This window comes from Salmo salar, chromosome ssa09, assembly GCF_905237065.1.
Source record: "Salmo salar chromosome ssa09, Ssal_v3.1, whole genome shotgun sequence".
NCBI classification, from domain to species: Eukaryota; Metazoa; Chordata; class Actinopteri; order Salmoniformes; family Salmonidae; genus Salmo; species Salmo salar.
Window position 1 is genome coordinate 154,889,785 of NC_059450.1, and position 22,500 is coordinate 154,912,284.

A 22,500-nucleotide genomic window follows, 5' to 3' on the forward strand; every position below is an offset into this window, starting at 1 on the left:
TAACAATCAGTGTATTGCCATGAACCATTTGTTGTCTTCTTGGCGCTCAAGGTGCAGAAACGGGTTCAGACAGTCGGAGCAGTTGTCTGAGAGAGGGAATGTAGTCATACAGTAGTTAGCTGTATGTAGCTGTATGTAGTCATACAGTAGTTAGCTGAATGTAGTCATACAGTAGTTAGCTGAATGTAGCTGAATGTAGTCATACAGTAGTTAGCTGAATGTAGCTGAATGTAGTCATACAGTAGTTAGCTGTATGTAGCTGAATTGTAGTCATACAGTAGTTAGCTGAATGTAGTCATACAGTAGTTAGCTGTATGTAGCTGAATGTAGTCATACAGTAGTTAGCTGTATGTAGCTGAATGTAGTCATACAGTAGTTAGCTGTATGTAGCTGAATGTAGTCATACAGTATTTAGCTGTATGTAGCTGAATGTAGTCATACAGTAGTTCGCTGTATGTAGCTGAATGTAGTCATACAGTATTTAGCTGTATGTAGCTGAATGTAGTCATACAGTAGTTCGCTGTATGTAGCTGAATGTAGTCATACAGTAGTTAGCTGAATGTAGTCATACAGTAGTTAGCTGAATGTAGTCATACAGTAGTTAGCTGAATGTAGTCATACAGTAGTTAGCTGAATGTAGTCATACAGTAGTTAGCTGTATGTAGTCATACAGTAGTTAGCTGTATGTAGTCATACAGTAGTTAGCTGTATGTAGTCATACAGTAGTTAGCTGTATGTAGTCATACAGTAGTTAGCTGTATGTAGTCATACAGTAGTTAGCTGTATGTAGTCATACAGTAGTTAGCTGTATGTAGTCATACAGTAGTTAGCTGTATGTAGTCATACAGTAGTTAGCTGTATGTAGTCATACAGTAGTTAGCTGTATGTAGTCATACAGTAGTTAGCTGTATGTAGTCATACAGTAGTTAGCTGTATGTAGTCATACAGTAGTTAGCTGTATGTAGTCATACAGTAGTTAGCTGTATGTAGTCATACAGTAGTTAGCTGTATGTAGTCATACAGTAGTTAGCTGTATGTAGTCATACAGTAGTTAGCTGTATGTAGTCATACAGTAGTTAGCTGTATGTAGTCATACAGTAGTTAGCTGTATGTAGTCATACAGTAGTTAGCTGTATGTAGTCATACAGTAGTTAGCTGTATGTAGTCATACAGTAGTTAGCTGTATGTAGTCATACAGTAGTTAGCTGTATGTAGTCATACAGTAGTTAGCTGTATGTAGTCATACAGTAGTTAGCTGTATGTAGTCATACAGTAGTTAGCTGTATGTAGTCATACAGTAGTTAGCTGTATGTAGTCATACAGTAGTTAGCTGTATGTAGTCATACAGTAGTCAGCTGTATGTAGTCATACAGTAGTTAGCTGCTGGCAGCCTCTGTTCCATGAGAGTTGCAGCATCAGCCGTCAGTCACCAGCTAACTGGGATATTAGTTAATGTACCCAGGGTTACCCACCGGCTAACTGGGATATTAGTTAATGTACCCAGGGTTACCCACCGGCTAACTGGGATATTAGTTAATGTACCCAGGGTTACCCACCGGCTAACTGGGATATTAGTTAATGTACCCAGGGTTACCCACCGGCTAACTAGGCTATTCACTCACTAGTCTAAAAGCCTAAGGGCAAGACCAGACTGATCCGTGGAGAACGTGTTCTAAATGGATGGTTACGTATCGGTCGGCCCGTCCAAAAGTTCAACTCATGGCTACTTTTTGTCCTTGAAATAGTATTGATATGGACTCGTCAACATACGACTCCCAGTGAGAAGGCGTTAGAAATCACGGTTATGGATCAAATCAATGGGTCAGTCTGGTCTTGCCCTTCGTCCCTGACTGCCAGGTCACCCAGCACTCTTTTCTTTGGAGTCAGAAATGTAATGTCTCTTGAATCGTGTATTTGCATGCTGGCCCAGGCAGACACTACTACTACTACTACTACTACTACTACTACTACTACTGGTTGTTTCTCTACAGTCGTGGTTTCTACTCCAGCTTCAGCCCCAGGTCAACACTCTCACGCAGGCAGACCTGTGTTATTTCAGGGTATAGTTGGCCAAGTGTTGATTCAGTGGTTTTGAGTGTGTGACAGTGTCATCCTCTCTCTGTGCCACTTTCACTAGGAAGCCGTGACCTGTGGGTGTTTGTGTGGGTGTTTGTGTGGGTGGGTGTGTGTGTATATGCTTGTGCCTGAGTGTACATGGCGGGCGTGTGGCCCAGTAGTGTTGGCCACTAAGTCAAACTGCCTCTTGGTTCATCTACCTGCAACCGTTTTTACTATTATTTAGCAAAGTCATTGGTGATTTAATCAATACAGACCTATCTGATACTTAGAGAAATGTAATGAATCTTCCTGGGTCAGTTAGACCTGTTTTAATGTCATCTAGACTAGAGGGAGATGGGGGTTTCCAATGGTTTTCCTATACGGAATGGGCAATACCCACTTAAAATGTCAAATTTCAAATCCTCTCAGGCAGTAAGGGGACAACAAAGCTGTGTTTGGATGTAGCTTAATCGTTGAACTAAACATAGTTACCTTCTCGACGCCTCCCCTGCCTCGTTCCAGTTCCTTCCCCTCTAGCAGCGGGCGTTCCGGTTCCTCCCCCTCTAGCAATGGGTGTTCCCGTTCCTCCCCCTCTAGCAACGGGCGTTCCGGTTCCCTCCCCTCTAGCAACGGGCGTTCCGGTTCCCTCCCCTCTAGCAGCGGGCGTTCCGGTTCCCTCCCCTCTAGCAGCGGGCGTTCCGGTTCCTCCCCCTCTAGCAACGGGCATTGCACTACGTCATCAAGGTTGACTGCGTTGCCATGGATCTAACTGTCAGGGGTGTGGCTGACACCGGCTCTGCTGGGAGTTCATTCGTTAAAAGCCGCGCCACTTAAGATGCAGCGGGTCCACGGCCCCGGGGTTCAGCGGGGTAAAGGTGCTCTGAATACAGGCAAGATAATGAGCTCTTAGACCTGACGGGACCTGTGGATCCATGGTTATATATGACACACACACACACACAGATCCAGGTGCCACTAGTGGCGACCTAAATAAGAATTAAATATTTTATCAAATCAAAGTTTTATTAGTCAAGTGCGTCGAATACAGCAGGTGTAGCAGACCTTACAGTGAAATGCTTACTTACTTCTTCCTAGGATTGTATAGAGGAAGTTCCTCCTCTCAGATCATAGTCCATGGAACATGGTTGCTTGTAGTATGCTAGAGTAGCACGGTAGAATCCCAAACAACCCCGACCTTGGCCCCTTTCCTCTGACGTTGTCTGTCCTTCCAGCTTCAGGGACAAGCTGGCATAATTGAAAACCCGTTTCAAGGCTGAAGTAGCCAGGTGATTATTCTGCGTCTGTCATTTCAAAGTGCTGTACTGTCAAGAGTGTTTGTGCTCTTCAAACCAGTTTAAATAAATTTTTATTTTCCACATGTTATTTTATAGGCTTTTTGACACATAGCTGAAATTCTCAGCATTGAACAGTTATCTTAGATTAAACTGTCATCACTTGTCAGCAGAGGAGAAGACAAACGCAGTCTCCCATCACCATGCCTTTACTATAGATTAGACCATGATGTATTCAGGACTATGTCTTTGATGAAGGTCTACACACAGTTCGGTCTTTACACAATGTGGTTTTCTATTTGTATTTCATCCTACAAGAACAGAATTACCCAGACACTTTATTCCTACCATGCTGCAATACTAGGTCACGCTCACACATCCACCCATTTCTTTTAATACGAGCGACCCGCTTTTTCCTCCTTCCAGTCCCAGATTCATAAACATCCCTTTGACTTTCCTGTTGCTTTTTAATTAGTTTTTTTTAATAAGCTTTTTTTTTTTGCCATACAGGGAGGGTGCGATCAGCAGTCCTGTTTTTCACTTCCCCCGCCGTACCCAGAGCAAGCAAGCAATTTCTCTCCCTGCTCTTTCTGCGCCTGTTTTAATAACCACATCCTTCTACAGCAGAAGATCGTCTACTATAGTGGCTAGGATGGTAACATGCTGAGAAAATGTATTCAATAAATGAATAAAATATATTTGTTTAATTGACCCCTGAGAGAGGGGGAGAGAGCCACACATCCAATGGTAACACCTGTTACTAGCCTTTTAAATGAAGGCAGTTGCCTTACAGATTTACAGCTGAGGGCGGGAGTAGCCTAGCTCAAAATGGCTGACGAAGCAACCCTGGTGGGGGGCTCTCGTACTGAGACTCGACCCTGGTGGGGGGGGGCTCTCGTACTGAGACTCGACCCTGGTGGTGGGGGGCTCTCGTACTGAGACTCGACCCTGGTGGTGGGGGGCTCTGGTACTGAGACTCGACCCTGGTGGTGGGGGGCTCTGGTACTGAGACTCGACCCTGGTGGGGGGCTCTGGTACTGAGACTCGACCCTGGTGGTGGGGGGCTCTGGTACTGAGACTCGACCCTGGTGGTGGGGGGCTCTGGTACTGAGACTCGACCCTGGTGGTGGGGGGCTCTGGTACTGAGACTCGACCCTGGTGGTGGGGGGCTCTCGTACTGAGACTCGACCCTGGTGGTGGGGGGCTCTGGTACTGAGACTCGACCCTGGTGGTGGGGGGCTCTGGTACTGAGACTCGACCCTGGTGGTGGGGGGCTCTGGTACTGAGACTCGACCCTGGTGGTGGGGGGCTCTGGTACTGAGACTCGACCCTGGTGGTGGGGGGCTCTGGTACTGAGACTCGACCCTGGTGGTGGGGGGCTCTGGTACTGAGACTCGACCCTGGTGGTGGGGGGCTCTGGTACTGAGACTCGACCCTGGTGGTGGGGGGGCTCTGGTACTGAGACTCGACCCTGGTGGTGGGGGGCTCTGGTACTGAGACTCGACCCTGGTGGTGGGGGGCTCTGGTACTGAGACTCGACCCTGGTGGTGGGGGGCTCTCGTACTGAGACTCGACCCTGGTGGGATCTTGTGTGCATCCTTTCTTCAGCTGGCACCGTCATATGTTAATCACCTTCACTAGTCATATGAAACCTGCCCTCTTTCCATAGCAGAGGATAGGATATGACCTCGTCGTTAGTTAGTTGGCACCCTATTCCCTAGGGTTGTGGTCCACCAGTAGTGCACTAGGGAATAGGGAACCATTTGGGATGCGACCTGTGACACATAAGACACCTTAGTCTTTAGCCTGATGTTAGGGACACCTTAGTCTTTAGCCTGCTGTTAGGGACACCTTAGTCTTTAGCCTGCTGTTAGGGACACCTTAGTCTTCAGCCTGATGTTAGGGACACCTTAGTCTTTAGCCTGATGTTAGGGACACCTTAGTCTTCAGCCTGATGTTAGGGACACCTTAGTCTTTAGCCTGATGTTAGGGACACCTTAGTCTTTAGCCTGATGTTAGGGACACCTTAGTCTTTAGCCTGATGTTAGGGACACCTTAGTCTTTAGCCTGATGTTAGGGACACCTTAGTCTTCAGCCTGATGTTAGGGACACCTTAGTCTTTAGCCTACTGTTAGGGACACCTTAGTCTTCAGCCTGCTGTTAGGGACACCTTAGTCTTTAGCCTGATGTTAGGGACACCTTAGTCTTCAGCCTGATGTTAGGGACACCTTAGTCTTCAGCCTGATGTTAGGGACACCTTAGTCTTTAGCCTGATGTTAGGGACACCTTAGTCTTTAGCCTGATGTTAGGGACACCTTAGTCTTTAGCCTGATGTTAGGGACACCTTAGTCTTCAGCCTGATGTTAGGGACACCTTAGTCTTCAGCCTGCTGTTAGGGACACCTTAGTCTTCAGCCTGATGTTAGGGACACCTTAGTCTTCAGCCTGATGTTAGGGACACCTTAGTCTTCAGCCTGATGTTAGGGACACCTTAGTCTTCAGCCTGATGTTAGGGACACCTTAGTCTTTAGCCTACTGTTAGGGACACCTTAGTCTTTAGCCTGCTGTTAGGGACACCTTAGTCTTTAGCCTGCTGTTAGGGACACCTTAGTCTTCAGCCTGATGTTAGGGACACCTTAGTCTTCAGCCTGATGTTAGGGACACCTTAGTCTTTAGCCTGCTGTTAGGGACACCTTAGTCTTTAGCCTGATGTTAGGGACACCTTAGTCTTTAGCCTGATGTTACGGACACCTTAGTCTTTAGCCTGATGTTAGGGACACCTTAGTCTTTAGCCTGATGTTAGGGACACCTTAGTCTTTAGCCTGCTGTTAGGGACACCTTAGTCTTTAGCCTGCTGTTAGGGACACCTTAGTCTTTAGCCTGATGTTAGGGACACCTTAGTCTTTAGCCTGATGTTAGGGACACCTTAGTCTTTAGCCTGATGTTAGGGATACCTTAGTCTTTAGCCTTATGTTAGGGACACCTTAGTCTTTAGCCTGATGTTAGGGACACCTTAGTCTTTAGCCTGCTGTTAGGGACACCTTAGTCTTTAGCCTGATGTTAGGGACACCTTAGTCTTTAGCCTGATGTTAGGGACACCTTAGTCTTTAGCCTGCTGTTAGGGACACCTTAGTCTTTAGCCTGCTGTTAGGGACACCTTAGTCTTTAGCCTGATGTTAGGGACACCTTAGTCTTTAGCCTGATGTTAGGGACACCTTAGTCTTTAGCCTGATGTTAGGGATACCTTAGTCTTTAGCCTGATGTTAGGGACACCTTAGTCTTTAGCCTGATGTTAGGGACACCTTAGTCTTTAGCCTGCTGTTAGGGACACCTTAGTCTTTAGCCTGATGTTAGGGACACCTTAGTCTTTAGCCTGATGTTAGGGACACCTTAGTCTTTAGCCTGATGTTAGGGATACCTTAGTCTTTAGCCTGATGTTAGGGACACCTTAGTCTTTAGCCTGATGTCTCTCTCTCTCCCCCACTCTTTCTCTCTGTAGTAACTGATGTGGAGTTGAAGCGGCTGAAGGATGCCTTTAAGAGGACCAGCGGCCTGTCCTTCTACATGGCCCAACAGTGCTTCTACAGAGAAGTACTGGGAGATGGGATCCCTCCGAAGGTTGCAGAGGTACGTCCCCTGGGACCTAGAACACCACACACACACACACACACACACCTGATAGGAAACTGGGATATGACTGTCCCTTTCACCTCCCAACCCCTACAGTCCAGGTGACTCCTCTCACCTCCCAACCCCTACAGTCCAGCTGACTCCTCTCACCTCCCAACCCCTACAGTCCAGCTGACTCCTCTCACCTCCCAACCCCTACAGTCCAGGTGACTCCTCTCACCTCCCCAGTCCAGCTGACTCCTCTCACCTCCCAACCCCTACAGTCCAGCTGACTCCTCTCACCTCCCAACCCCTACAGTCCAGGTGACTCCTCTCACCTCCCAACCCCTACAGTCCAGCTGACTCCTCTCACCTCCCAACCCCTACAGTCCAGGTGACTCCTCTCACCTCCCAACCCCTACAGTCCAGGTGACTACTCTCACCTCCCAACCCCTACAGTCCAGGTGACTCCTCTCACCTCCCAACCCCTACAGTCCAGCTGACTCCTCTCACCTCCCAACCCCTACAGTCCAGCTGACTCCTCTCACCTCCCAACCCCTACAGTCCAGGTGACTCCTCTCACCTCCCAACCCCTACAGTCCAGCTGACTCCTCTCACCTCCCAACCCCTACAGTCCAGGTGACTCCTCTCACCTCCCAACCCCTACAGTCCAGGTGACTACTCTCACCTCCCAACCCCTACAGTCCAGGTGACTACTCTCACCTCCCAACCCCTACAGTCCAGCTGACTCCTCTCACCTCCCAACCCCTACAGTCCAGGTGACTCCTCTCACCTCCCAACCCCTACAGTCCAGGTGACTCCTCTCACCTCCCAACCCCTACAGTCCAGGTGACTCCTCTCACCTCCCAACCCCTACAGTCCAGGTGACTCCTCTCACCTCCCAACCCCTACAGTCCAGGTGACTCCTCTCACCTCCCAACCCCTACAGTCCAGGTGACTCCTCTCACCTCCCAACCCCTACAGTCCAGCTGACTCCTCTCACCTCCCAACCCCTACAGTCCAGGTGACTCCTCTCACCTCCCAACCCCTACAGTCCAGCTGACTCCTCTCACCTCCCAACCCCTACAGTCCAGCTGACTCCTCTCACCTCCCAACCCCTACAGTCCAGCTGACTCCTCTCACCTCCCAACCCCTACAGTCCAGCTGACTCCTCTCACCTCCCAACCCCTACAGTCCAGGTGACTCCTCTCACCTCCCAACCCCTACAGTCCAGGTGACTACTCTCACCTCCCAACCCCTACAGTCCAGGTGACTACTCTCACCTCCCAACCCCTACAGTCCAGCTGACTCCTCTCACCTCCCAAGCCCTACAGTCCAGGTGACTCCTCTCACCTCCCAACCCCTACAGTCCAGGTGACTCCTCTCACCTCCCAACCCCTACAGTCCAGCTGACTCCTCTCACCTCCCAACCCCTACAGTCCAGGTGACTCCTCTCACCTCCCAACCCCTACAGTCCAGGTGACTCCTCTCACCTCCCAACCCCTACAGTCCAGCTGACTCCTCTCACCTCCCAACCCCTACAGTCCAGCTGACTCCTCTCACCTCCCAACCCCTACAGTCCAGCTGACTCCTCTCACCTCCCAACCCCTACAGTCCAGGTGACTCCTCTCACCTCCCAACCCCTACAGTCCAGGTGACTACTCTCACCTCCCAACCCCTACAGTCCAGCTGACTCCTCTCACCTCCCAACCCCTACAGTCCAGGTGACTCCTCTCACCTCCCAACCCCTACAGTCCAGGTGACTCCTCTCACCTCCCAACCCCTACAGTCCAGGTGACTCCTCTCACCTCCCAACCCCTACAGTCCAGGTGACTCCTCTCACCTCCCAACCCCTACAGTCCAGGTGACTCCTCTCACCTCCCAACCCCTACAGTCCAGGTGACTCCTCTCACCTCCCAACCCCTACAGTCCAGGTGACTCCTCTCACCTCCCAACCCCTACAGTCCAGGTGACTACTCTCACCTCCCAACCCCTACAGTCCAGCTGACTCCTCTCACCTCCCAACCCCTACAGTCCAGCTGACTCCTCTCACCTCCCAACCCCTACAGTCCAGGTGACTACTCTCACCTCCCAACCCCTACAGTCCAGCTGACTCCTCTCACCTCCCAACCCCTACAGTCCAGCTGACTCCTCTCACCTCCCAACCCCTACAGTCCAGGTGACTCCTCTCACCTCCCAACCCCTACAGTCCAGGTGACTCCTCTCACCTCCCAACCCCTACAGTCCAGCTGACTCCTCTCACCTCCCAACCCCTACAGTCCAGCTGACTCCTCTCACCTCCCAACCCCTACAGTCCAGGTGACTCCTCTCACCTCCCAACCCCTACAGTCCAGGTGACTCCTCTCACCTCCCAACCCCTACAGTCCAGGTGACTCCTCTCACCTCCCAACCCCTACAGTCCAGCTGACTCCTCTCACCTCCCAACCCCTACAGTCCAGCTGACTCCTCTCACCTCCCAACCCCTACAGTCCAGGTGACTACTCTCACCTCCCAACCCCTACAGTCCAGGTGACTACTCTCACCTCCCAACCCCTACAGTCCAGCTGACTCCTCTCACCTCCCAACCCCTACAGTCCAGCTGACTCCTCTCACCTCCCAACCCCTACAGTCCAGCTGACTCCTCTCACCTCCCAACCCCTACAGTCCAGGTGACTCCTCTCACCTCCCAACCCCTACAGTCCAGGTGACTCCTCTCACCTCCCAACCCCTACAGTCCAGCTGACTCCTCTCACCTCCCAACCCCTACAGTCCAGCTGACTCCTCTCACCTCCCAACCCCTACAGTCCAGCTGACTCCTCTCACCTCCCAACCCCTACAGTCCAGGTGACTCCTCTCACCTCCCAACCCCTACAGTCCAGGTGACTACTCTCACCTCCCAACCCCTACAGTCCAGGTGACTCCTCTCACCTCCCAACCCCTACAGTCCAGGTGACTCCTCTCACCTCCCAACCCCTACAGTCCAGCTGACTCCTCTCACCTCCCAACCCCTACAGTCCAGCTGACTCCTCTCACCTCCCAACCCCTACAGTCCAGCTGACTCCTCTCACCTCCCAACCCCTACAGTCCAGCTGACTCCTCTCACCTCCCAACCCCTACAGTCCAGCTGACTCCTCTCACCTCCCAACCCCTACAGTCCAGGTGACTCCTCTCACCTCCCAACCCCTACAGTCCAGGTGACTCCTCTCACCTCCCAACCCCTACAGTCCAGGTGACTCCTCTCACCTCCCCAGTCCAGGTGACTCCTCTCACCTCCCCAGTCCAGCTGACTCCTCTCACCTCCCAACCCCTACAGTCCAGCTGACTCCTCTCACCTCCCAACCCCTACAGTCCAGGTGACTCCTCTCACCTCCCAACCCCTACAGTCCAGCTGACTCCTCTCACCTCCCAACCCCTACAGTCCAGGTGACTACTCTCACCTCCCAACCCCTACAGTCCAGCTGACTCCTCTCACCTCCCAACCCCTACAGTCCAGCTGACTCCTCCTCTCGCCTCCCCAGTCCAGGTGACTCCTCCTCTCGCCTCCCCAGTCCAGGTGACTCCTCCTCTCGCCTCCCCAGTCCAGGTGACTCCTCCTCTCGCCTCCCCAGTCCAGGTGACTCCTCCTCTCGCCTCCCCAGTCCAGGTGACTCCTCCTCTCGCCTCCCCAGTCCAGGTGACTCCTCCTCTCGCCTCCCCAGTCCAGGTGACTCCTCCTCTCGCCTCCCCAGTCCAGGTGACTCCTCCTCTCGCCTCCCCAGTCCAGGTGACTCCTCCTCTCGCCTCCCCAGTCCAGGTGACTCCTCCTCTCGCCTCCCCAGTCCAGGTGACTCCTCCTCTCGCCTCCCCAGTCCAGGTGACTCCTCCTCTCGCCTCCCCAGTCCAGGTGACTCCTCCTCTCGCCTCCCCAGTCCAGGTGACTCCTCCTCTAGACCTCCCCAGTCCAGGTGACTCCTCCTCTCGCCTCCCCAGTCCAGGTGACTCCTCCTCTCGCCTCCCCAGTCCAGGTGACTCCTCCTCTCGCCTCCCCAGTCCAGGTGACTCCTCCTCTCGCCTCCCCAGTCCAGGTGACTCCTCCTCTCGCCTCCCCAGTCCAGGTGACTCCTCCTCTCGCCTCCCCAGTCCAGGTGACTCCTCCTCTCGCCTCCCCAGTCCAGGTGACTCCTCCTCTCGCCTCCCCAGTCCAGGTGACTCCTCCTCTCGCCTCCCCAGTCCAGGTGACTCCTCCTCTCGCCTCCCCAGTCCAGGTGACTCCTCCTCTCGCCTCCCCAGTCCAGGTGACTCCTCCTCTAGACCTCCCCAGTCCAGGTGACTCCTCCTCTAGACCTCCCCAGTCCAGGTGACTCCTCCTCTAGACCTCCCCAGTCCAGGTGACTCCTCCTCTCGCCTCCCTGAGACATGGGCTTCAAAATGTCCCGTTTACAAGCATCTGCATGACGTTACAGTGGCGTGAGATGAAATGAAAGGACATAACATTACAGGACATTGGCTCCGAGATCCATTCCTTGAGGCTACTTCCTCTCAGTAGTGGACATGCTTTCAGCCTGTTGAGATTGACCCTCAGTCATTTTGCTGCATCCCAAATGGCACTCTATTCCCCATGTTGTGTACTACTTTTCGACCAGGGCCCTGGTCAGTGCACTACATAGGGAATAGGGTGCCATTTTGGATGCACACATTGTATCTGTGTTAGGTTGGCCACAGTGACTTGTGATATAAAGTCATTTAGGCTAGTTTATACAGTAGCTAGCTGGTTTAATGCATTTCAACATTTCTAGTTCCTTTCTCCCCATCAGAGGCTCTCTCTCTTCCTGCTCTGCTTTCTGTCCAGTTAGGCTGAAGGATGCTGTACCCATACTGTAAAAATGCCTATTCCCGATTACTTACACACACACACACACACACACACATGCCACCTGACTGACTTTATCAGTGAATAAACACTAGTTGTTTGAACTGTGTGTGTCAAAGGCAGTGACTGAGTCATCAAGGGGATTGACGTCGGCCTATTCTGCGGTGGGACATTTGTTTTTGAGGAAGTGGAAAAATGCTTGGCCAGTGTAGAAAGCCAACCTTTACATGCTGACCATGAACAAAGATCATTTTATCATTTAACATCCAAATTGCTGGCGAGCGTTAGCGTAGCCAGGCGCTAAAATACAACTTGTTTCTATTCTAAATGAGCTAGCAACAACAAGCTAGCTAGCTAAATGGCCATGAATGTTTCATGTGTTTTGACCTGGTCTTTTGATATTTCAGCCTGCCTGTCCTGATTTACCGTCTGGTGTGGATGGATAAAATCAAAACGTGTGCGTCCCAGCTCTAGGCAGCATGTTGGGGCTTGGAAGTGGCATTCCATTGAAACAGTCTTGGTGATATTCAATCAAAACCGCAATCCAGTTGCTTTGTTGATAAATCGGGGGGGAATACATTTTGATCAGCAATATGCATGTTTGGATCCACATACCCAGGGCACTTCTGCTTGATTCTTAATCAATAAGTTAGCAGGAGATTCTGCTGGTCTCTTTACTATAGGAGGACTTTCTAGCAGAGTCTGCAACATTCTGCATCCTATTCCCTATTCCCTTCCCTTCTTTTGACCAGGACCCATAGGGCTCTAGGGGTTCAAACAGGCAGCAAGGCAGACATTATTATTATTATTATTATTATTTATATTATTTATATTTGACTTTTACCAGCGAGACGGCAGCGAGTCAGATTCACCGTGTGGGATTAACAGTGCCTCTCAGCTGTACGTGCTGATAGACGGAGAGATTCAGGGGAAGAGCTGCAGCCTCGTCGCTCTCAGGTTTTATTATATTTACATGTTTATTTGTTTCCCATAACGTGTGAGTCAGAGGAAGTGGAACATGTACCTAGCTTCTATACCTATACCTAGCTTCTACACCTAGCTTCTATACGTATACCTAGCTTCTATACGTATACCTAGCTTCTATACGTATACCTAGCTTCTATACCTACACCTAGCTTCTCAAAAAGGCTGTGTGTGTCTTTGAAGGTGTAACTAAGGAGTGTAGTGGTTGTGTTTTGGACGCAGCAGGCTCAGGCCACGGCAGTAGGAAACCCCTAGCCTATATACACTACATGACCAAAAGTATGTGGACACCGGCTCGTCGAACAACTCATTCCAAAATCATGGGTATTAATATGGAGTTGGTCCCCCCACTTTGCTGCTATAACAGCCTCAACTCTCCTGGGAAGGATTTCCACTAGATGTTGGAACATTGCTGTGGGGACTTGCTTCCATTCAGCCACAAGAGCATTAGTGAGGTCGGGCACTGATGTTGGGCGATTAGGCCTGGCTCGCAGTCAGCATTCCAATTCATCCCAAAGGTGTTTGATGGGGTTGAGGTCAGGGCTCTGTGCAGGCCAGTCAAGTTCTTCCACACTGATCTCAACAATCCCATTTCAGTATGGACCTCGCTTTGTGCACGGGGGCGTTGTCATGCTGAAACAGGAAAGGGCCGTCCCCAAACTGTTGCCACAAAGCTGGAAGCACAGAATTGTCTACAATGTCATTGTATGCTGTAGCGTTAAGATTTCCCTTCACTTGAACTAGAGCGCTGTCATGTTGAAAGTCACTGAGCTCTTCACTACGGGCCATTCTACTGCCAATATTTGTCTGTGGAGATTGCACGGCTGTTTGCTCGATTTTATACACCTGTCAGCAACAGGTGTGGCTGAACTGGCCGAATCCACTAATTTGAAGGGGTATCCACATACTTGTGTGTGTTTTATAGTGTAGCATAGTAAATAAGTTGTTAAACGCATATTAAACACATCTCAAAGCTTTTTCTCTTCCCCCTCCATCAGTTTATGTCCCAGAACAGAAAGGGCAGGCTTATGCTGCTATGTACAACAGAAAGACCTGGGCTGTAGTCAGGGTGAGTTGTTTGATTTTTAAAGGACATGTTTTAGAACTGTACATTGGTTTTTATTGCAGCGTTTCCAGAAGGACTTCCCTGGCATGTTCAGGTGAAATGTGTCCCAAGACACTAATATTGTGCAGCTTTTGCAGTGCCTTGACGTCTCTCTCTGTCTCTGTCCAGTTTGTCTTCTTGTCAGACACAGACTGCAGAGTAGAGAAAATATTCTGTGTTTTAATAGTCATTTTGGCCTTCCAATATTTGTGCACATGACCTGGTTCCTAATAAAGTTTTTTTTTTTTACATGTGGAAATGTTGGGTCAGGGAGAGCAAACAGAGTAAGTCCTATGTTTAAAGCATTACGTCTGAATGTACAAGCTGTGAAGAAGTATCCAAATCATCCGTTCAACATGGTGTGGAATAAGGAATGGGCGTTTTCAACATGGTGAGGAATAAGGAATGGGTGTTTCAACATGGTGTGGAATAAGGAATGGGCGTTTTCAACATGGTGTGGAATAAGGAATGGGTGTTTCAACATGGTGTGGAATAAGGAATGGGCGTTTTCAACATGGTGTGGAATAAGGAATGGGTGTTTCAACATGGTGTGGAATAAGGAATGGGCGTTTTCAACATGGTGTGGAATAAGGAATGGGTGTTTCAACATGGTGTGGAATAAGGAATGGGCGTTTTCAACATGGTGTGGAATAAGGAATGGGCGTTTTCAACATGGTGTGGAATAAGGAATGGGCGTTTTAACATGGTGTGGAATAAGGAATGGGCGTTTTCAACATGGTTGTGGAATAAGGAATGGGCGTTTTCGACATGGTGTGGAATAAGGAATGGGCGTTTTCAACATGGTGTGGAATAAGGAATGGGCGTTTTAACATGGTGTGGAATAAGGAATGGGCGTTTCAACATGGTGTGGAATAAGGAATGGGCGTTTTAACATGGTGTGGAATAAGGAATGGGTGTTTTAACCAGAGGTAATATGAAGATGTGAAAGTGTTATGTTTAGACAGATTTCAAGGGCAATCATCACCGGGGCGACGCCTCTCAAAAATGCAAATAGTTTTCTTCTGTTTGTATCTGACACACTGATGCAGCCGCTGGCTGGCTGGCTGGCTGGCTGTGGGGACACTGAGGCCGCTGGCTGTGGGGACACTGAGGCCGCTGGCTGTGGGGACACTGAGGCCGCTGGCTGTGGGGACACTGAGGCCGCTGGCTGTGGGGACACTGAGGCCGCTGGCTGTGGGGACACTGAGGCCGCTGGCTGTGGGGACACTGAGGCCGCTGGCTGTGGGGACACTGAGGCCGCTGGCTGTGGGGGACACTGAGGCCGCTGGCTGTGGGGACACTGAGGCCGCTGGCTGTGGGGACACTGAGGCCGCTGGCTGTGGGGGACACTGAGGCCGCTGGCTGTGGGGACACTGAGGCCGCTGGCTGTGGGGACACTGAGGCCGCTGGCTGTGGGGGACACTGAGGCCGCTGGCTGTGGGGACACTGAGGCCGCTGGCTGTGGGGACACTGAGGCCGCTGGCTGTGGGGACACTGAGGCCGCTGGCTGTGGGGACACTGAGGCCGCTGGCTGTGGGGACACTGAGGCCGCTGGCTGTGGGGACACTGAGGCCGCTGGCTGTGGGGACACTGAAGTGTCACGGGACTCGTCTGAAGGTAGCCCATACAAATTAATGGAGGTAGTTTTGTGCCAACACAAAAAAGGGGATAAATATATGTATAAAAACACACAAATATTTCCTGAGCGTTCTTTAATCTCCTAGATATGGGACAGACACTTCAACACTTTATTCCTTATGATTTATTTTTTAACTGTCTTTTTTGCCATTTATGAATGTTGTTCAATGTGTTTCTATGAGCTATAGTAATAAAGGCCAAATTCTATATTTTATCTAATAATTTGTGTTTATTTTTTATTTTTATATATACCTAAAATTCTGAATCATATTTCTAAGTAATCTTTGGTATAACCATCCTAAAACAATTCACTATTTTAGCTTAGTAGAACCCCCCCCCCCCCTGATTTCAAGTGGATTTAACAAGTGACATCGATAAGGGATAATATAGCTTTCACATGGATACACCTGGATTCACCTGGATTCACCTGGTCTGTCTATCATGGAAAGAGCAGGTGCCTTTTTAATGTTTCCTACACTCAGTGCAGTACTTTTGACCTGGGTCCATAGGGCTCTGGTAGTAGTGGACTGTGTAGAACAGGGTTCCTCCTCAGCAAGCTGAATTTGGCACGCGGGTCATTTACAAAACAAAATGGCCCCCTGAGCACGGGGGCTGCCTTGATCGACATCCATGTCATCGGCGCAGTTGTGGTGGGTAGGGTTGCACATTTTGGGGAATGTTCAGAGGTGGAAACTTTCTGTGGGAATTAATGGGAATATATATATATATGCAAAATTATATTAATACCATTTAAATGTAGATATTTATATATACACTACCGTTCAACAGTTTGGGGTCACTTAGAAATGTCCTGGTTTTTGAAAGAAAAGCACTTTTTTTTTAACCATTAAAATAACATCAAATTGATCAGAAATACAGTGTAGACATTGTTAATGTTGTAAATGACTATTGTAGCTGGAAACGGCAGATTTTTAATGGAATATCTACATAGGCGTACAGAGGCCCATTATCAGCAACCATCACTCCTGTGTTCCAATGGCACGTTGTGTTAGCTAATTCAAGTTTAGCATTTTAAAAGGCTAATTGATCATTAGAAAACCCTTTTGCAATTATGTTAGCACAGCTGAAAACTGTTGTCCTGATTAAAGAAGCAATAAAACTGGCCTTCTTTAGACTAGTTGAGTATCTGGAGCATCAGCATTTGTGGGTTCGATTACAGGCTCAAAATGGCCAGAAACAAAGTACTTTCCTCTGAAACTCGTCAGTCTATTCTTGTTCTGAGAAATGAAGGCTATTCTATGCAAGAAATTGCCAAGAAACTGAAGATCTCGTACAACGCCCTTCACAGAACAGTGCAAACTGGCTCTAACCAGAATAGAAAGAGGAGTGGGAGGCCCCGGTGCACAACTGAGCAAGATGACAAGTACATTTGAGTGTCTAGTTTGAGAAACAGACGCCTCACAAGTCCTCAACTGGCAGCTTCATTAAATAGTACCCGCAAAACACCAGTCTCAACGTCCACAGTGAAGAGGCGACTCCGGGATGCTGGCCTTCTAGGCAGCATCTAATTAACACTCCTCAGTTAACAGGCTCAAGCAAACTAAAACCCACATGGTAGCAGAAACTAACTAGCAGAAATTGTTAACAAGTTTGAAATGATTTAAACACACTTTGCTGTAGGCTACTATTTACTAGTTAACAAAAAAAACATGTTTGTCATATAAAATATATTCACCCCACCCAGTATTGTAATCAAAACTTACCAGAAAGCATGTAGTCCTTGGCTCAGACAGTGTAGTAGTGTGGGCTCAATAGCATCTCGTTAGTGTACCAGATCTTGAGAATCAGCTGTACATGTGATGGAATAATGCACTCTGCATGCAGAGGGTTGCAATTCCATTGAATTGGGGATAGTTTAACCAAAATATGCCACAAGACCTAGAATTGCCTTATGTGTACCCCACAAAAAAGGTTCACTGTTATAAACTTAAAAAAAAAAAAAAAAAAATCCTGGAAAATTCTGGAATTTTACCGGAAAGGTTCGGTCCCTAGTGGTGGGGGTTAAGTGCTTTGCTCAAGGGCGGAACGGCAGCGTTTTCCCACCTTGCTAGCTCGGGGATTCAAACCAGAGACCTTTTGGTTACTGGCCCAACGCTCTAACCGCTGGTTTAACTGCCGCCCCTCAACTGGGATCTGTCTACTGGCATATTACTAGATATCTAGATATGTTAACACCATCTCTCTGTTCTCTCTCCCTGTTCTCTCTCTCTCTCTCTGTTCTCTCTCCCTGTTCTCTCTCTCTCTGTTCTCTCTCTCTCTGTTCTCTCTCTCCCTGTTCTCTCTCTCTCTCTGTTCTCTGCTCTCTCTCTCTCTCTGCTCTCTCTCTGCTCTCTCTCTCTCTGCTCTCTCTCTCTCTGCTCTCTCTCTCTCTGCTCTCTCTCTCTCTGCTCTCTCTCTCTCTGCTCTCTCTCTCTCTGCTCTCTCTCTCTCTGCTCTCTCTCTCTCTGTTCTCTCTCTCTGCTCTCTCTCTCTCTGTTCTCTCTCTCTCTTCTCTCTCTCTCTGTTCTCTCTCTCTCTCTGTTCTCTCTCTCTCCCTGTTCTCTCTCTCTCCCTGTTCTCTCTCTCTCTGTTCTCTCTCTCTCTCTGTTCTCTCTCTCTCTCTGTTCTCTCTCTCTCTCTGTTCTCTCTCTCTCCCTGTTCTCTCTCTCTCTCTGTTCTCTCTCTCTCTGTTCTCTCGCTCTCTCGCTCTCTGTTCTCTCTCTCTCTGTTCTCTCTCTCTCTGTTCTCTCTCTCTCTGTTCTCTCTCTCTCTGTTCTCTCTCTCTCTGTTCTCTCTCTCTCTCTCCCTGTTCTCTCTCTCTCTCTCCCTGTTCTCTCTCTCTCTCTCCCTGTTCTCTCTCTCTCTCTCCCTGTTCTCTCTCTCTCTCTCCCTGTTCTCTCTCTCCCTGTTCTCTCTCTGTTCTCTCTCTCTCTGTTCTCTCTCTGTTCTCTCTCTCTCTGTTCTCTCTCTCTGTTCTCTCTCTCTCTGTTCTCTCTCTCTCCCTGTTCTCTCTCTCTCTCTCTCCCTGTTCTCTCTCTCTCTCTCTCTGTTCTCTCTCTCTCTCTCTCTGTTCTCTCTCTCTCTGTTCTCTCTCTCTCTCTGTTCTCTCTCTCTCTCTGTTCTCTCTCTCTCTCTGTTCTCTCTCTCTCCCTGTTCTCTCTCTCTCCCTGTTCTCTCTCTCTCTCTCTCCCTGTTCTCTCTCTCTCTCTCTCTGTTCTCTCTCTCTCTGTTCTCTCTCTCTCTCTGTTCTCTCTCTCTCTCTCTGTTCTCTCTCTCTCTCTGTTCTCTCTCTCTCCCTGTTCTCTCTCTCTCTCTGTTCTCTCTCTCTCCCTGTTCTCTCTCTCCCTGTTCTCTCTCTCTCTGTTCTCTCTCTCTCCCTGTTCTCTCTCTCTCCCTGTTCTCTCTCTCTCCCTGTTCTCTCTCTCTCTCTGTTCTCTCTCTCTCTGTTCTCTCTCTCTCTGTTCTCTCTCTCTCCCTGTTCTCTCTCTCTCCCTGTTCTCTCTCTCTCCCTGTTCTCTCTCTCTCCCTGTTCTCTCTCTCTCCCTGTTCTCTCTCTCTCTCTGTTCTCTCTCTCTCTCTGTTCTCTCTCTCTCTGTTCTCTCTCTCTCTGTTCTCTCTCTCTCTCTCTCTGTTCTCTCTCTCTCTCTCTGTTCTCTCTCTCTCTCTGTTCTCTCTCTCTCTGTTCTCTCTCTCTCTCTCCCTGTTCTCTCTCTCTCTCTCTCTGTTCTCTCTCTCTGTTCTCTCTCCCTGTTTTCTCTCTCTCTCTCCCTGTTTTCTCTCTCTCTCTCCCTGTTCTCTCTCTCTCTCTCCCTGTTCTCTCTCTCTCTCTCCCTGTTCTCTCTCTCTCTCCCTGTTCTCTCTCTCTCTCCCTGTTCTCTCTCTCTCTCCCTGTTCTCTCTCTCTCTCTCCCTGTTCTCTCTCTCTCTCTCCCTGTTCTCTCTCTCTCTCTCCCTGTTCTCTCTCTCTCTCTCTGTTCTCTCTCTCTCTCTCCCTGTTCTCTCTCTCTCTCTCCCTGTTCTCTCTCTCTCTCTCTGTTCTCTCTCTCTCTCTCTGTTCTCTCTCTCTCTCCCTGTTCTCTCTCTCTCTCTCCCTGTTCTCTCTCTCTCTCTCCCTGTTCTCTCTCTCTCTCTCTGTTCTCTCTCTCTCTCTCTGTTCTCTCTCTCTCTCTCTGTTCTCTCTCTCTCTCTCTGTTCTCTCTCTCTCTCTCTCTGTTCTCTCTCTCTCTCTCTCTCTGTTCTCTCTCTCTGTTCTGTTCTCTCTCTCTGTTCTGTTCTCTCTCTCTGTTCTCTCTCTCTCTCTGTTCTCTCTCTCTCTCTGTTCTCTCTCTCTCTCTGTTCTCTCTCTCTCTGTTCTCTCTCTCTCTCTGTTCTCTCTCTCTCTCTCTCTCGCTCTCCCTGTTCTCTCTCTCGCTCTGTTCTCTCTCTCGCTCTCTGTTCTCTCTCGCTCTCTGTTCTCTCTCTCTCCCTGTTCTCTCTCTCTCTCTCCCTGTTCTCTCTCTCTCTGTTCTCTCTCTCTCTGTTCTCTCTCTCTCTCTCTGTTCTCTCTCTCTCTCTCTCTGTTCTCTCTGTTCTCTCTCTCTCTCTCTGTTCTCTCTCTCTCTCTCTGTTCTCTCTCTCTCTGTTCTCTTTCTCCTCTCTCTCTCTCTCTGTTCTCTCTCTCTCTCTGTTCTCTCTCTCTGCTCTCTCTCTCTGTTCTCTCTCTCTGTTCTCTTTCTCTCTCCCTGTTCTCTCTCTCTCTCTCTCTGTTCTCTCTCTCTCTCTCTCTCTGTTCTCTCTCTCTCTCTCTCTCTGTTCTCTCTGTTCTCTCTCTCTCTGTTCTCTCTCTCTCTCTCTGTTCTCTCTCTCTCTGTTCTCTCTCTCTCTGTTCTCTTTCTCCTCTCTCTCTCTCTCTGTTCTCTCTCTCTCTCTGTTCTCTCTCTCTGCTCTCTCTCTCTGTTCTCTCTCTCTGTTCTCTTTCTCTCTCCCTGTTCTCTCTCTCTTCTCTCCCTGTTCTCTCTCTCTTCTCTCCCTGTTCTCTCTCTTTCTCTCTCTGTAGGTGATCTACAACTCGTTTGGAGGCACTTTTAAAGGACTACACTTCAACAACCTCATTATTGGCCTGGTGCTGCTGACCAGAGGACGAGATGGGGAGAAGGCCAAGTGTATGTTCTCTCTCTCTCCCCCGCGCCCTCTCTTCTCTCTCTCTCTCTCTCTCCCCCGCGCCCTCTCTTCTCTCTCTCTCTCTCTCTCCCCCGCGCCCTCTCTTCTCTCTCTCTCTCCCCCGCGCCCTCTCTTCTCTCTCTTCTCTCTCTCTCCCCCGCGCCCTCTCTTCTCTCTCTCTCCCCGCGCCCTCTCTTTCTCTCTCTCTCTCTCTCTCTCCCCGCGCCCCCTCTTCTCTCTCTCTCTCTCTCCCCGCGCCCCCCTCTTCTCTCTCTCTCTCTCTCCCCGCGCCCCCTCTTTCTCTCTCTCTCTCTCTCCCCGCGCCCCTCTTCTCTCTCTCTCTCTCTCCCCCGCGCCCCCTCTTCTCTCTCTCTCTCCCCGCGCCCCCTCTTCTCTCTCTCTCTCTCTCTCCCCCGCGCCCTCTTCGCTCTCTCGCTGTCTCCCCCACGCCCTCCTCTCTCTCTCGCTGTCTCCCCCGCGCCCTCTTCTCTCTCTCTCTCTCTCCCCCGCGCCCTCTCTCTTCGCTTGTCTGTCTCTGTCTCTCTGTGATGTGTGGAATTGATGTGTGTGAGGCAGCAGAGAGCCAAGGCCAGGCAGGACTTTCTACTGTCTACCATGATGATAAGACCAGCCTGCCTGCCAGGATGAACTAACTGTGTGTCTCTCCACAGACCTCTTCAGCCTGTTTGCCAGTGAGTCGGGTGGCTATGCGGCGCGGGACGACATGGAGGCCGTGCTACGGGCGGTGGACGGGGAAGTCCCGCCCTCTCTCAGGAAGTGCTTCAGCGAGGTCAGTCACCTGTCAATCACCCAGACCGACGCACAACACAGTCCCCACACACACACACACACACACACACGTATGTATTTACACAATACACACCTCCAAGAATTGAATCTCATTAGCAAACTTCAGATCTCCCCTTTAACATAAAACCAACAAGCTTGTTACCGCCCTATCAGGCTCTGTAACAGCAGAATGTGCAGGTAGAGACTCTGGTAGAGACTCTGGTGGTGACTCTGTAGTAACTGGTAGTGACTCTGTAGTAACTGGTGGTGACTCTGTAGTAACTGGTGGTGACTCTGTAGTAACTGGTAGTGACTCTGTAGTAACTGGTGGGGACTCTGTAGTAACTGGTGGTGACTCTGGTAGTAACTGGTAGTGACTCTGTAGTAACTGGTAGTGACTCTGTAGTAACTGGTGGTGACTCTGTAGTAACTGGTGGGGACTCTGTAGTAACTGGTGGTGACTCTGGTAGTGACTCTGGTGGTGACTCTGTAGTAACTGGTGGTGACTCTGTAGTAACTGGTGGTGACTCTGTAGTAACTGGTGGTGACTCTGTAGTAACTGGTGGGGACTCTGGTAGTAACTGGTGGTGACTCTGGTAGTGACTCTGGTGGTGACTCTGGTGGTGACTCTGGTAGTGACTCTGTAGTAACTGGTGGGGACTCTGTAGTAACTGGTGGGGACTCTGTAGTAACTGGTGGGGACTCTGTAGTAACTGGTGGTGACTCTGTAGTAACTGGTGGGGACTCTGTAGTAACTGGTAGTGACTCTGTAGTAACTGGTGGTGACTCTGTAGTAACTGGTGGTGACTCTGTAGTAACTGGTGGTGACTCTGTAGTAACTGGTGGTGACTCTGGTAGTAACTGGTGGTGACTCTGGTAGTAACTGGTGGTGACTCTGTAGTAACTGGTGGTGACTCTGTAGTAACTGGTGGTGACTCTGTAGTAACTGGTGGGGACTCTGTAGTAACTGGTGGGGACTCTGTAGTAACTGGTGGGGACTCTGTAGTAACTAGTGGGGACTCTGTAGTAACTGGTGGGG

The 22,500-nt window shown here is 49.8% G+C and overlaps 1 protein-coding gene across 7 annotated transcripts in view; it reads left to right on the forward strand.

The window, feature by feature from the left end:
• The window catches only part of LOC106613358 (ubiquitin carboxyl-terminal hydrolase 32), a 107,328-nt gene that overhangs the window by 13,573 nt on the left and 71,255 nt on the right, over positions 1-22,500 (forward strand). For all 7 annotated transcript variants that reach the window (XR_006771245.1, XR_006771244.1, XM_045724865.1 and 4 more), the window contains exons 2-4: positions 6,849-6,976; positions 20,569-20,674; positions 21,344-21,462. Coding sequence is in view for 5 of the 7 variants with exons in the window: in XM_045724865.1 (XP_045580821.1) it covers positions 6,849-6,976; positions 20,569-20,674; positions 21,344-21,462 (353 nt within the window). In the remaining 2 variants the exon portion in view is untranslated. The remainder of the gene's footprint in view (positions 1-6,848; positions 6,977-20,568; positions 20,675-21,343; positions 21,463-22,500) is intronic.